At 33.8% G+C, this 12740-nt stretch overlaps 2 protein-coding genes across 3 annotated transcripts; one reads left to right on the top strand and one right to left on the bottom strand.

Moving 5' to 3' along the window:
• Positions 1 to 401: 401 nt before the first annotated feature.
• SPP1 (Phosphatidic acid phosphatase (PAP2) family protein) lies at positions 402 to 5041 on the top strand. The gene is given in 9 exon segments (XM_021427255.2): positions 402 to 892; positions 895 to 926; positions 1045 to 1140; positions 1249 to 1323; positions 1442 to 1572; positions 2033 to 2136; positions 2224 to 2352; positions 2787 to 2902; positions 4426 to 5041. Coding segments are annotated over 9 exon segments (1221 nt in total). The 5' UTR covers positions 402 to 765; the 3' UTR covers positions 4837 to 5041.
• A 536-nt stretch (positions 5042 to 5577) lies between these two features.
• Positions 5578 to 11750, bottom strand: PP2A-4 (protein phosphatase 2A-4). 2 transcript variants are annotated; one of them, XM_021426408.2, is made up of 11 exons: positions 11467 to 11738; positions 10894 to 10950; positions 10647 to 10730; positions 8940 to 9011; positions 8157 to 8228; positions 7957 to 7997; positions 7588 to 7654; positions 6714 to 6905; positions 6528 to 6617; positions 6320 to 6427; positions 5578 to 6142 (listed from the first exon to the last, which is right to left on the bottom strand). In XM_021426408.2, exons 1-11 carry the CDS (start codon positions 11557 to 11559, stop codon positions 6077 to 6079), a joined length of 942 nt encoding a protein of 313 aa, XP_021282083.1. In that variant the 5' UTR covers positions 11560 to 11738; the 3' UTR covers positions 5578 to 6076. The 2 variants fall into 2 exon arrangements, with proteins under 2 accessions (XP_021282083.1, XP_021282082.1); XM_021426407.2 differs by having other exon boundaries at positions 5578 to 6427; positions 11467 to 11750.
• Positions 11751 to 12740: the final 990 nt, after the last annotated feature.

Genomic DNA, 12740 nt, shown 5'->3' with positions numbered 1-12740 from the left:
AAATTTATAAAATTTTAAAAATTCCATAAATAAATAGAGTAATTTGCAATTCCCACTAAGTCCATGTGATGCTCATCCTGTAACTCCCCCCCCCCCCCCAAAGGAAACAAAAAGTATCTCTACAATAAGAAATGCAAATCTCTTTTAAAAAAAAAAATATGAAACCCAAGATTAGGACTCTTATTATAATAAGCTTCAATATTAAAACATTTATAATTATATTAGTCCATAAGAAAGAGGTGAAAAAAAAGTATTAATAAAAATCCAAATGTCATTACTAACTCACACAAACAAACAGATGAATACCTTTGGGAACAAAGCACATGGGAGTGGCTATGCCGGCATTAAATGGAAACCTAAAAAGTGGCGGCACACTTTGATTCGAAGCTCCAATGTATGGTCTCAATTACCCGTCTTTATATTTTTTCTCATTGGAATGTTTTTCTCGTGTTGTTGCTGACCCTTCTCTCCGCCAGCCAGAGTCCAGCTAAGCCATGAACCCAAAAGGAAAATATGTCGATTTTTTAAAAAGAAAAAAAATGAACACCAATTCTTTTTTTGAGGGCGTGAGGGAAATTGAAAACAACAAAATTTAGCCAATTGCCTCCTAAGTTTCCTCCCCAAGTCCAAGTCTTTTTAATAGTAGTTTGAAAGTTACAGACTTTGGAAATACGAATTTTTGTTTTCTGTTTTCTGTTGTTTCTTCTTCTGATCCGCCATTTGCAGGAGGGAAAAGAAGGGAAAGGAAAGAGGAGGAGAGATTAAATGGAGAGCATAGCAGCGTGGCAAGGGGTGGCTTTATGTGGAATTTTTTCATGGATTGTTATATCTACATATTTCAATGTAACCAAAAAGATTAGATCTTTGCTACAACCTCGGGTGCTTCACCGTGTTGTAAAGGCACTTCTATCATCCTCAAGATCCAGGTTTGGACCCAAAGAAACAATACCAGATTGCCATTTTTTTTTTGTTTCTTTGTTGGCTTTTAAGCTTTTCTGCGTCATTCTAATTGTCTTTGGTCTGGTGGGTTTCTTTTTTTGACAGAAACATCAGCATAAACTCTGGGATGGTCTCTTTTCTGTCTTGTCCTCTATAGTTTCTGTGCCTTTTTACACTGCTTTCCTTCCTTTGCTTTTCTGGGTATTCTCTCTCTCTCTCCTCTCTCTCTCTCCTCTCTCTCTCTCTTTGTGTTTACTTCTGATATGAATTGTTTCATATTGGGTATTTTTCTTGGATGATGTTTTTTAGAGTGGGCATGGAAAATTGGCTAGGCAGATGACATTGTTGATGGCTTTCTGTGATTATATGGGCAACTGCATAAAGGTTATTCTTTTCTCCTCCTTACATATTTTTATCTTCTCTTCTTGTTTAATGTTTTGAATGAATCCATAAAGTTGATACTTTGTTTGGTTTTTGCTTTGGTGGTCTGTATGGTTTCTAGGATGTGGTGTCAGCTCCTAGACCCAGTTGCCCACCTGTTAGAAGGATAACGGCCACAAAAGATGAAGAAGATAATGCGCTGGAATATGGATTGCCTTCTTCTCATACTCTCAACACAGTATGCTTATCAGGGTATTGAAGTTTCCTATTTACATTAACTTTTTTACGTGCCGCTGTTCTAGCTGATACGGTTCACCTTTTATCGGTACTTTGTTCTCATAAATGGCTCTTTTGAAAAATAGTGTTATTGAGACAACTATTAAATTGTGGTCAAAAGTGCTTCAAGGATATCAACAAGTTGTGAGTGTGACTTGCTCATTAACCCTTCAATATTGGTCAAGAAACCTTGGAAGTCCTATGCCTCAAGAATCACAGGAATAAAGTATATACATTGTTATCAAGCTCAAAGCAATTCTCATGTGTTGATAGGACAGGAAAAGAAAGGAAAAACTAAAAGAAAAGCCTTGGATCTGATGGATTGCCAACCCTTTATAATGAATAAAGAAATCTTCTATTTTTACTTGTCAATTCATCAGTTTGTATTTGGTTGAGAATTGAAATCATTACTGAGTTGCTATGCCTTTGCATCCAGATACCTTTTGCACTATGTTCTAACCTCCACACAGAGTAGAGATGCTTGTGTGGTACTTGCTGCAGTTGCCTTTGCTTGCTTGCTTGTGGGCCTCATTGGAGTTGGTAAGTTTAATTTTATTAGAAAGTTCTTGATAGAATTCTAACTTTTCCTTACAGCAAATGTTAAACCAAATTTTATTTCGTTGTTAGGAAGGATTTACCTTGGCATGCATAGCTTGATTGATATCATTGGTGGACTTGCTATTGGATTGGTGATTCTTGCATTCTGGCTAACAGTCCATGAATATGTGGATGGTTTTATTGTCTCTGGACAAAATGGTAAGTAAACTTACAGTCAGCATATTTTGTGCTTTCATATGCTGAAAGAGTCTGTTTGAGCAGGTTGAATTGTTACCTACCCAATTAGATGAATAGGGGTCCAAACCAACTGTAGAATTTGGCCTGGTAGGGATAAGGACTCCATTTGCAAGAGTGAAATCTCTGTAAATAAAGGAGACAAGCTGTGTGCCATAACATAGGCTAGTTTGTAATTCCTGTAAAGATGGGGCTTTTGGGACTAGTTAAGTCTGTCTTCTGTTTCCCTGCCCTTGGTTCTGTTGATTAATATGAGCAGTGGCTTTTTAGCTCACAAAGTATGATTGGTATTCTAATGCTTGAAACATAATACATACTTCTGGTTCTAATTGAATATTGGAATGTTGAAATGTAATATATACTTTCTATATTTTTTATGCTTACTTTTCCTGTTGTAGTTACATCCTTTTGGGCTGCACTGAGCTTCCTCTTACTTTTTGCTTATCCCACTCCTGAACTTCCAACCCCAAGTTTTGAGTACCATACTGCCTTCAACGGTGTTGCATTGGGAATTGTAAGTAATCGATCAACCATATAGCATTGAAACCATTCTAATCTATTTTCTATTATAACCAGAATTCTTGTTGGCAATGCATCTTTGACTAATGACTGTCTTTAAAATTTATTAACATTATTGAATGCAAAAAGTTAAGATCATAGGCTCTTGAAACAAGAAAATACAACTGTGAGATGCATTGTTTTCATTGAAGAAAATATGAAATATGTGCATGTCTCTGGGAAAAAACTATAATATCATGTTTTAATAAGATAGCCACAGTTGCTTGTGCCCTGAAAAGGTTAAAAGTGGTCTGTACCGTTATGCATGTACGAATTTCATGCTTGACAAACGACTGATACCCTGGCATCTATGGTTAGGAATAGAGATATTCAGAGGTAAATATTTAATGTTATAGGGGCAGTTTTAAAGTATATATGAGGTTATGGGATTACCATATTAGACTTTAACTATTAGTACAATAAAGATTAGCTTTTGGCTTCTCAAGTTCTTTTGGGAACTTAGGATTTGCATGATTTAACACAGAGAAGAGAATTTCCCTTTGTTTCCTTCAAAAAGCCTAGTTAGATGGCAAATTCAAATGTCACTATTTTATTGCACTTCTCACTGCAGTAAGATATCATGTAAATGCTGGTTGTCAAAGAAAATTTCTGAAGCTGTTTGATTGTTTAGAATATGCATCAAGAGTAATTCTAAGCTAGGGTTCTCCATTTTGACAAATATTATTAGTATGAATATATAGAAATCTATGTATACACCAACGCAGAAAAGATTGAGCAAATGCATTGGGATAGAGGAAAAGTATTTAAGAAGTTATTGAAGTGATATGGTTGGTGCTTTCCCAACATTCTGCATAGTGTATGATACCATTATAATAGTGAATCGCTTCATGATTTGAAAATTTACTGGGGGGTAAATTTTGTGCCCTTACTATTGGTATAGAATGTGGTTATGGATATAGCATCTGTTTATGCAATGAAACGCTTTCTATTCAATCTAGTGCAATATCTTGCATTTGAGCATTTGACTCATTGGTTGGTGTTTTATCCCCTACCTAAAGAGCAGGGTACGAATTCCCCCGCTCCCAATTATATATATATATATAAGAAAAAAAACCTAGTGCAATACCTTTAGATCAAGTAACTGAGTGAGATCAGCTTCATCTGAGTGGCATTGGGTTCAGTTCTGCCACTGCATAGGCAGTGAGGCACCCATCCAGCAGATGAAACAGGTTAAGTGCTCTATTACTAGCATCATGCCTTAGGCCTTTGCTTTGAGCATTGAACGTATAGGAACTCAAAATATTTGTAGCACTGCAAAGACGTGCATGTTACTTGATAAGTGAACATCATTTGTTGAGATAATATGACTTGTTTAACAAAGGTCATATAGAAACAAAATTTTTATGTTATTTTCATACGCATTACCTAATAAAATCTATAGATTTCTCCCTTACAGGTGAAAAAAATATTATGTTTTCACATTTATCCATATAACCTAAAGTGAAAATGTTAAACCAGGTTGCTGGGATCCAGCAGACGTACCACCAGTTCCACCATGAAGCAGTTCCACGAATATTTACTTCGCAACTCACAATCCCTGCGTTTTTGGGAAGAATGCTTGTTGGGATACCAACAATCCTTATTGTCAAGTTCTGTAGCAAGGCTCTTGCAAAATGGATCCTTCCTGTAGTATCAAATACATTGGGTATCCCTACAAAATCAACCAGCTACATCCCAATGCTTAATGGTTCAGCTATTGAGAAGACGTCCAGTGAGATCAAGCAATCAAGTTATGTCCAAAAGATGTTATTTTTCTCTCGCCAAGATTTATTTGATGTTGACACGGGTATTAGATTCCTTCAGTACGCAGGCCTAGCATGGTCCGTGGTAGATCTTGTTCCATCTCTCTTCTCTTACCTGAGGTTGTGATGCTTGTCCTTGGTACTACATTATTACCACGTTTTAGAGAGGCATGCTGCTAGTTTGTAAATCACATTTTTGTTCGGTGACTGAATTGTCCATTTTTTTATATGTTAATGAAATGAAAGATCATCTGCAATTATAAATATAATGTACCATGTAGTGATCCTTCATCAAATCGGAATGACAGCCGATGGATATGTGTAATATTAAATTATCTAAGCATCTCTGCAGGCTTAAAAATTGAATAAAATCTTCCTCTTGATATGCAATTGGGGCTTTGCTTCCTCTTGTCAAATTGCCCAGGGCAATGCCTGAACATGCCACTTGCTTGGAAATGAGACAAGAAGCCAACCTAACAGTGTGATAAAATTGACACCATTAAGCAATGTATATTATAGTGACTAGAATATTGGTATGAATGAGGTCTGGTCAAGTAGGAAACTTGATGACCCGAACTCAAGGCAGGCAATATTTTTGGTACTCGAACAAATCTTATAGGATGCTCCACTATAACTAATCCCCGTTGCCATTTTTGTATTTTAGAGTGAAATCTTTCACCCCAAATGCAATAGCTTCATGGCGATGGAATAATCTGAGTATGAAATCCAACTCATTTCAACCCAGGTAGCTTAGCTGCCTATTCTGAGATAAATATGAATGATTTACTACCTCCAAAACTTGAGGGGAGTGTCTTCTGATGTACATACAGAGACAAGATAAAGCGCAGAATCCAACAACAATTCAAAAGAGAAGAAAAACATACCAGAACCATAATTCAAAATTTAATCCAGCTTAGGTATAAGACAATAGAACAGAATAGCCATTGACTAGCCTAGCCTCATTTGGGTAGGAAAAGGAAAAGGTAATAACACCCACTAAATATTGAACTTTTCCGTCTCCAGTACAGACGCTAAAAATATAGGATGAACCAGAAAACCAAAGCAAACACAAAAAATTAAAAAAAAAAATCTACATAATTAATACATTCTGATAGTGTCAAGTCTTTCATCAGCTATGCAATCTCTCTGACAGATTATCCAAGTGTACGATAGATTAAAGGCCATCTTCCTAGCCTAGCATACATGCTTTTGGTGCCCACCATCACCAAAAAAACATGCCATGTAAGAACTCACAGGTGATAGATGCAACAGACTTCTGCAAAGGATTGGCAACTACCTGACTATGTAAGACGATGGAGGAGAGGTAGAAAAGTAGAGTAACTTGAATCAGTTATGACATAGCTGCTTCAGAGGAAGTAATCAGGCGTTCTACGAGTAACATCCGGCTCTCCTCTCCTTGGAGCCGGCTCAAACTGCAGCAAGATGAACTTAACAACTTTACAGACACACAGAAAAGCATCCAAGAATCCAATTTCAAAATTTAACTGTTGCTCTTTTACCTTGTGTACAAATGTGAATACATGGCTAGGAAAAGGAAAAGAGTAGGGTGGGGAAGAAAGAGGACAAGGGGAGAGAAGAGAGAGACAGACCTGGATGAATGTGTGACTCTGGCAATCATCAACTTCCAAGATAGAAGCCATGTTTCCACAACGATAACAATAATTAGGAGCACTAAATATAGTAACCACCTTTTGTTCCTGTTCCAAAAAAATAATTTTGAATTCGAAACCTGAAGCGCTTTATATTGGACATACAAGCAAAAATAATAATAATTTAAGTTTTGAGAATCATGATTACATGAGCCCAGTTAAATCCATCCATAACCAGCTGATGAGCTCTAGCTATCAATTTTAAGCTGTTTGTGTGATTGAATTGTTCAGATATATCCTGAAGAGAAGAATGCACATTTTGTTATTAAGAAACTGAAATAAAAGCCAAGGCAACACTAAAGCGTCAAAAAATGGTCACTTTGGACATATGTACCTGGCCAAAAGTATATCCAGCACCACGCGGTGAGATACCCCAACCACATCTATCATCTGGGTCAGACCATAATAAATCACACATGGGCCCTTCATGAGGAACCTCTTGAACACGATCAAAATTTCTTATGTTATCCAGAGTTTCAATCGAAGGGGACAGCCCTCCGTGCAGACAAAATATTTCCGACTCCACCTAAAAGGAAGAAAACATCAATACATCAGTGAACGGAGACAACAAAATCATTTTGACTACCATCATTCTCACTTCAATCTAGTAGGTATAAAGTTAACACACGAACATTATAAGGGCTATGTATATCTTTAGCCAGGACTAAAACAATGTACTAATAAAGTTGGTAATTTTGATTTTCGCAATAATTATTAAATAATTTATCTTCTTCTGCAGTGAAAACCATATTTGTATGTTCTTTTAGCAGTGCCTTCAGTCTAGCTTGAACATAAACACAAGAAACAGCAAATCGCTTCCATGACATTCTGGAAAATAATAAATGCCAATTTTTAAAGTAGAAACTACGAGACTTCTACTTTCCGCTTAGAATGATCTTGATATGCTTTAACAATGAGAATACATATAGCAAGCTCTAAATCCCAACTTTTCTTGCCCAACCAAAATGACAATTCTTCAAACTCCAAAACTGAAATAGGAATAAATATTTTAAACTAATATTATAATATAATAATAGCACCACTACACTAAACTGCAAGGAGAACAACAACAATAGTCGGCACACAAAGCCAAATAAAAAACCAGCCCAGCAAAACATAAATGTCAAATATCAAAAAATCAATGATGCTGATATATACGTCCTTAGTTCTTTCTTTCCTAGCATGCACCATATATTGGTTCTACTCACCAAAGCAGTTAATGGAAAATAGTCAAAAAGGTCTGTAAAGATCTTCCAAACATTAGCACTGCCATACCTGTATGTAAATCACCAGAAAAAATATTATCACGAATTTGCAAAAGGAAGAAGCAAATATATTGTCTCCACATGACCGCAAGTTATCTGACGGGCATATCTCCCGAAACTCAAATCTACTAGTTTTATATATCATATCAATCGAAGCAAATGCAATAGCACTTTATTTCCTTAATTTGATAAAGAGTAGTTTAAAAAATATCATTGAAAAGATAAAGAATAACATACAGTAACGCGAAAGCTAGTACATCTATGGCTCATAATACTACAGCCTTTGAAATGAAGAATGTGCATAGAACTCACTTTCGCAGACATTCATCATAAAACCCATAAACTTGAGTGATCTGCCAAAAAGAAAGGGAATGAATCAAGAATTAGCTTGACATGCACTATTATAGTTGGACAAACTCTGAATTAAGACTCAGATATGCAAAATATAACATCATATCATGTCAAACTTTTGCATGTGTGGGAAGCCCAGGAAGAAGATGCAAACTTCATACTTGGCGGCTTTCATGATTTCCTCTGAGAATGGTAATCCGATGTGGATAACGGACTTTTAAAGCCACCAATAGCTGAAAGAGTAAAAAATCAGTATCATCCAAATGGAATGCATAAATGGTTTAAGTTTTACTATTGATCTTTAAAGTTATCGATCTCAATTAACAAAGATTATGCCAGCTAATGCAAAGCTTTCTATGAACATAATAATATGCATCTTTATGAACAGAGAAAGTAACAGCAGGCAACACCATTTGACTCCAGAGTTTTAAAAATATCTAGCATGAAGTATACTCTCCTTAAAGTGGAAAGTTGTGAAAAAAACCACTAGTAATAAGTTTCCCATCATTTCCCTCCTGAATTACATCTGAATTTAAAGTGCTTCCACTAGATAGGGAACCAAAAGTGACGGATAAGAGCAAATGCAGTAAATCTAAACCCAAAACTCCATTCCAAAGGAAAATCTAATGAGCTCACCATCTCTTTAACCAGTATTATTCGCCCAACAACAAAAGAAATATTCCAAAAGGCCAAGGCATCTCAAAGTCAAAGTGTTAAGGGCCACTGATATCAAACCAAGTCAGGTGTTTGTCTTCTGGTGGTGATGGGAGCATCTGGCCAAATTTCACTCACACAGCTAACAGCCAAAACCATTAAAAGTCTTGCCCAAATTTCTTTACAATGTGAGCTGTTTCTGCCTCTAGACCATATTTTAGAAGAAACTGAAAACATAATTTCACGAAAAAGGGTAGACAAAGGCTTTTTATGATTTATCATGTACATACCGTAACAGTTTCAACAGAATAGTACCCACGATCCACATAATCTCCCATAAACAAGTAATTTGTATCCGGACACTGTCAGTTAAGAAAAAAAACAACTGTAACGCATAAGCTCAAGAGAAAGCCTTATCCTAAGCACAGGAAAAACAAAGCAAAACTGTATAATAGATGAGGAAAAGCAAGCATATATAAGTTGTAATACATCCTAAGATTACCAGAATGACATTCATAAGGACACTATCTAATTATAAAAGGTAAATATTAAACAGAAAATTTTGATCAAAACAAAACTCTAAAGCATGAAGTGCTAGAGAGAAAAAGCTTACATGTAGTTAACGCATTCAAAAGAAGATAAATTAAAGGGATAATGTCATATTTAGCCCCTTTAGTTTAAGTAAATGTCTAATATGATATCTATATAAAAAAAATGTTCAATGAGGTATCCAAACTTTCATTCCGTTTATCACAGTGCCAATGTCTAAAGCCATTAAGAAAATTAGATGATGTGTCAGTGGACCAACCAAAATGCACCATTTGGTCCAAAAATGCCAAGTCACTTTTTAGGTCAATGATTAGGAAAGACACATGCCATACTCCCATTTGTTAAAAAATTTAATTGTTTATTTTAAAAATTAAAAATTTAAAAATATAGTTTTATATTTTGCAAAATAAAAAATAGAAAATTTATAAAATAAATTTTACTTTCTGAAAAATATAATAAGAGAAAAAAAGAAAAAAGAAAATTTTATTTAGAAAAATGAAAATAAAACTTCCAAAAAATTTTCCTTTCTTTTTTTTCAAAAATTTAAATCATTGTTTGAAAAATTAAAAAATCAAATTCTACAACTTAATTTATTATTCGTAATATTAAATATTTAAAAATTTAAAAAAGTCTTTCATTTTTTTTGAAAAATAAAAAAAAAAGAACATTTATTTTTAAAAAAAATCTTTCTCCTTTTTTTTCTTTCCTTCTCTCTCCTCTCCTTTCTCCTCTCTCTCTCTCAATCCCCCCACCTAAAAGCCGGATCCAACCAATAAATAACCAAATCTGGCCAGCCAAGGCCGAATCTGGCATCAATAGGCCAAAAAAGGCATGAAAACAGACCAGATCCACCACATGTTAGAAGCGGATTAACCTGTTTCAAGCTGATTCCAGCCTACTGATGCCGGATTAACCCATTAAGATGGGCGATCAAGAGGGTGAGAAGAGAGAAGGAAAGAAAAGAAAAAGAAATTTCATTGAGAGGATTTTAAATTTTTTATTTTTCAAAAAATAATAATTTATTTTCAAAATTTTTCATTTAAAAAAATTAGGACACATAAAGTCATTCACGCATGCAACTTAAGATGATCTCATTGGGTGACGTCACATTTTTCCCGCCATGTGTCACATTTTAATTGATTAGTCACACATAGATTTTGAAAACAATGTTAAAGGTTAGGGTAAATTGATTCACATAACTAAAGTTCAAGTATCATATTGAACTTAGTACAGGGTATCACATTAAATATTTTCTTACAGTACAAGGACTAAATGTGACATGAACCCTAAATTAAAAAAATCATCATTACACTCACATTCGCTCAATCAAGATACCTTCGTAGAGCTACAATCTTCAAAAGCATTGAGGTCTCAACTAATTATTTACAAATTCCCTCAGCTGAAACAGAAGAACTGAATACCAAAATAAGGTCAGTCAGAAAAAGTACCTTCCCTCCAATTCGAAAAAGTTCCGCAAGATCATGAAACTGCCCATGAATATCACCACAAATTGTCACAGGGCTTTTCACAGGCTGTGATACAAAAATTAAAAAGAAAATCAATATTTTCCCTTATCAAGGATGAGAAATCTCAGCATCTCCAAAATCCATCAGTAAATAAAGACATATAGATCCTGGAAAACAAAGATTTCGACTGGAATTAGAGACTAAGGCGAGCAAAAATAAAATGGTAAACCTGGACATTGCTTTCTTCCATTAATATTTCCTTTGCCTTGTCGCATAATGCTCTGACCTAAACAAGGCAACACGAAAGCAAATACAGTTACTAACAATTATATTCGCCCAAGATGGAAAAAAGAAAAGGACTTCCATTGATCAAACTGAGAATGACATAATTCAAATAAAACAAGAAATCTGGCAATGAGAGCAGTTTAAACACACAACATTTTTTTTTTCAAACATCCCGAGTTCTTTCGAAATTACCTAAATCGAATATATTGAAAAATTGAATTTTTTTTTGGCTCTGAAATGAAAAAGGAAATGCACTTTTTATTTATTCATTAACTGAAGTAACTCTACTTAAAAATTTAAAAAGAATAAGAATTATTACTAAATATTGCAATAATAAAAATTAAAATAAATTTAATTCAAAATCATTTTGATATTCATTTCGCATCCAAACAGAGCCTAATCGATCATTCACCAATAATATATATATATATATATATATATATATTACTGAGCTAATTCCTAAAATATTTCCGTACTTTCTTGGAAAACAAGCAGATCGTGAGAAAAGAACAGGTACCTGCTGCTCCGAAAGCGGCTTACACTGCATGAGCTGGGAGATCTGCTCATCGAGATCGGTGGTTGAGTCTGTTGGTGAGGGATTAGCGCCCATCTTTGATTTAACAGTTGGAATAATCGAATGTGTAAACCGTTATCCGGATTAGGGATAACCCTAACCCTAGTTTGGATTGGGAAATTTTCTTTTTCGGTTTTAAATATTTTCTTTTTTCGTTTTTCTCTCTACACTCCCTTTCTGGCTCTCGTTGCTCCTGTCCCGAAGACGAAATGAGATGGCGCGTGAATTGAAGCAGCGAGTGGAGCGTCCCGCTTAGATCTGAGGTGCAATTACCTTACCACCCCAATAGCTTTGCCATTATTACGACTTCTAAAAATTTAATGTGATCCTTTGAAATTCCTTTGTTTTTTTATATATAGGTAAAAGCAATGAATCGATAGTGCTATTACTAAGTATTGTTTATTTTTTATTAGCGCTTTAAAGGTTAATATAACTAATTTAGTATCTGGTTTTTTTCTATTTGTAAATGCTCATAAAATATGAATGTCAATGTGTAAGATACTTGCTATTTTTTAAATATCTTATCTCAAATTCTATTATTTGATTGAATATCTAAATTTTATAAATATTTGATTAAATTTTAAAATTATTGTCTGAACTCATCTCTCACTATCCTAAATACTATTCTTTTTTTTTAGAAATCCTAAATACTATTCCTTAAATATTTGAATCCATTAAATATTCCATTAAAATAAAATTAAAATTAATTTTTAGGTATATTATTAATAAAAAATAAATTAATAAGTTAAACTTAATTCATACAAATAAAATCAAAGTTTACAATTATAATTAGAACAATTAATGAATTTTAGTATGTATTATATTAATTATAAAAAATTTATAAATAAAAAGTAATATATATAATTAAAATTTAATATTAAAAATTATTACTTATAATTGAATTCAAATAGTGGATAGTTACCATCATTATCCAAACCTATGATGATTAGTAGTTTTATTATTCAAACTCTGATTATAAGATATTTTAATCTTATTTAATTAAGTCAAATAATGTAAAGTATTTTATACTAGATACTCATTGTCTTCTTTAATGAAAAATATGAACATTTCATAAGATGAAAATTCTATTATATAATTCAAAATATAATAATATCTTATATGTACAAAAAATCTTTTAAAAGATAAAGGTATACATTCATTAAACATCAGTTGATTTGTCTTCCACATTCTATTTTTTTACATAAAATTCAAAAATA

This window comes from Theobroma umbraticum, unplaced genomic scaffold, assembly GCF_002168275.2.
Source record: "Theobroma umbraticum cultivar Fairchild unplaced genomic scaffold, ASM216827v3 scaffold_147.0, whole genome shotgun sequence".
Classification (NCBI taxonomy): Eukaryota; Viridiplantae; Streptophyta; class Magnoliopsida; order Malvales; family Malvaceae; genus Theobroma; species Theobroma umbraticum.
Note: the sequence above shows the minus strand (reverse complement) of the source record. Positions and strands in the feature narration are given on the sequence as shown.

Excerpts from the sequence above, each read along its gene's own strand:
- PP2A-4 (XM_021426407.2), bottom strand. The coding sequence starts at position 11,559 with ATGGGCGCTAATCCCTCACCAACAGACTCAACCACCGATCTCGATGAG. Across the intron at positions 10,951-11,466 it reads AGCCGCTTTCGGAGCAGCAG|GTCAGAGCATTATGCGACAA; the intron begins GTACCTGTTCTT and ends TGCCTTGTTTAG. Across the intron at positions 6,906-7,587 it reads ATTTTCCATTAACTGCTTTG|GTGGAGTCGGAAATATTTTG; the intron begins GTGAGTAGAACC and ends TCTTCCTTTTAG.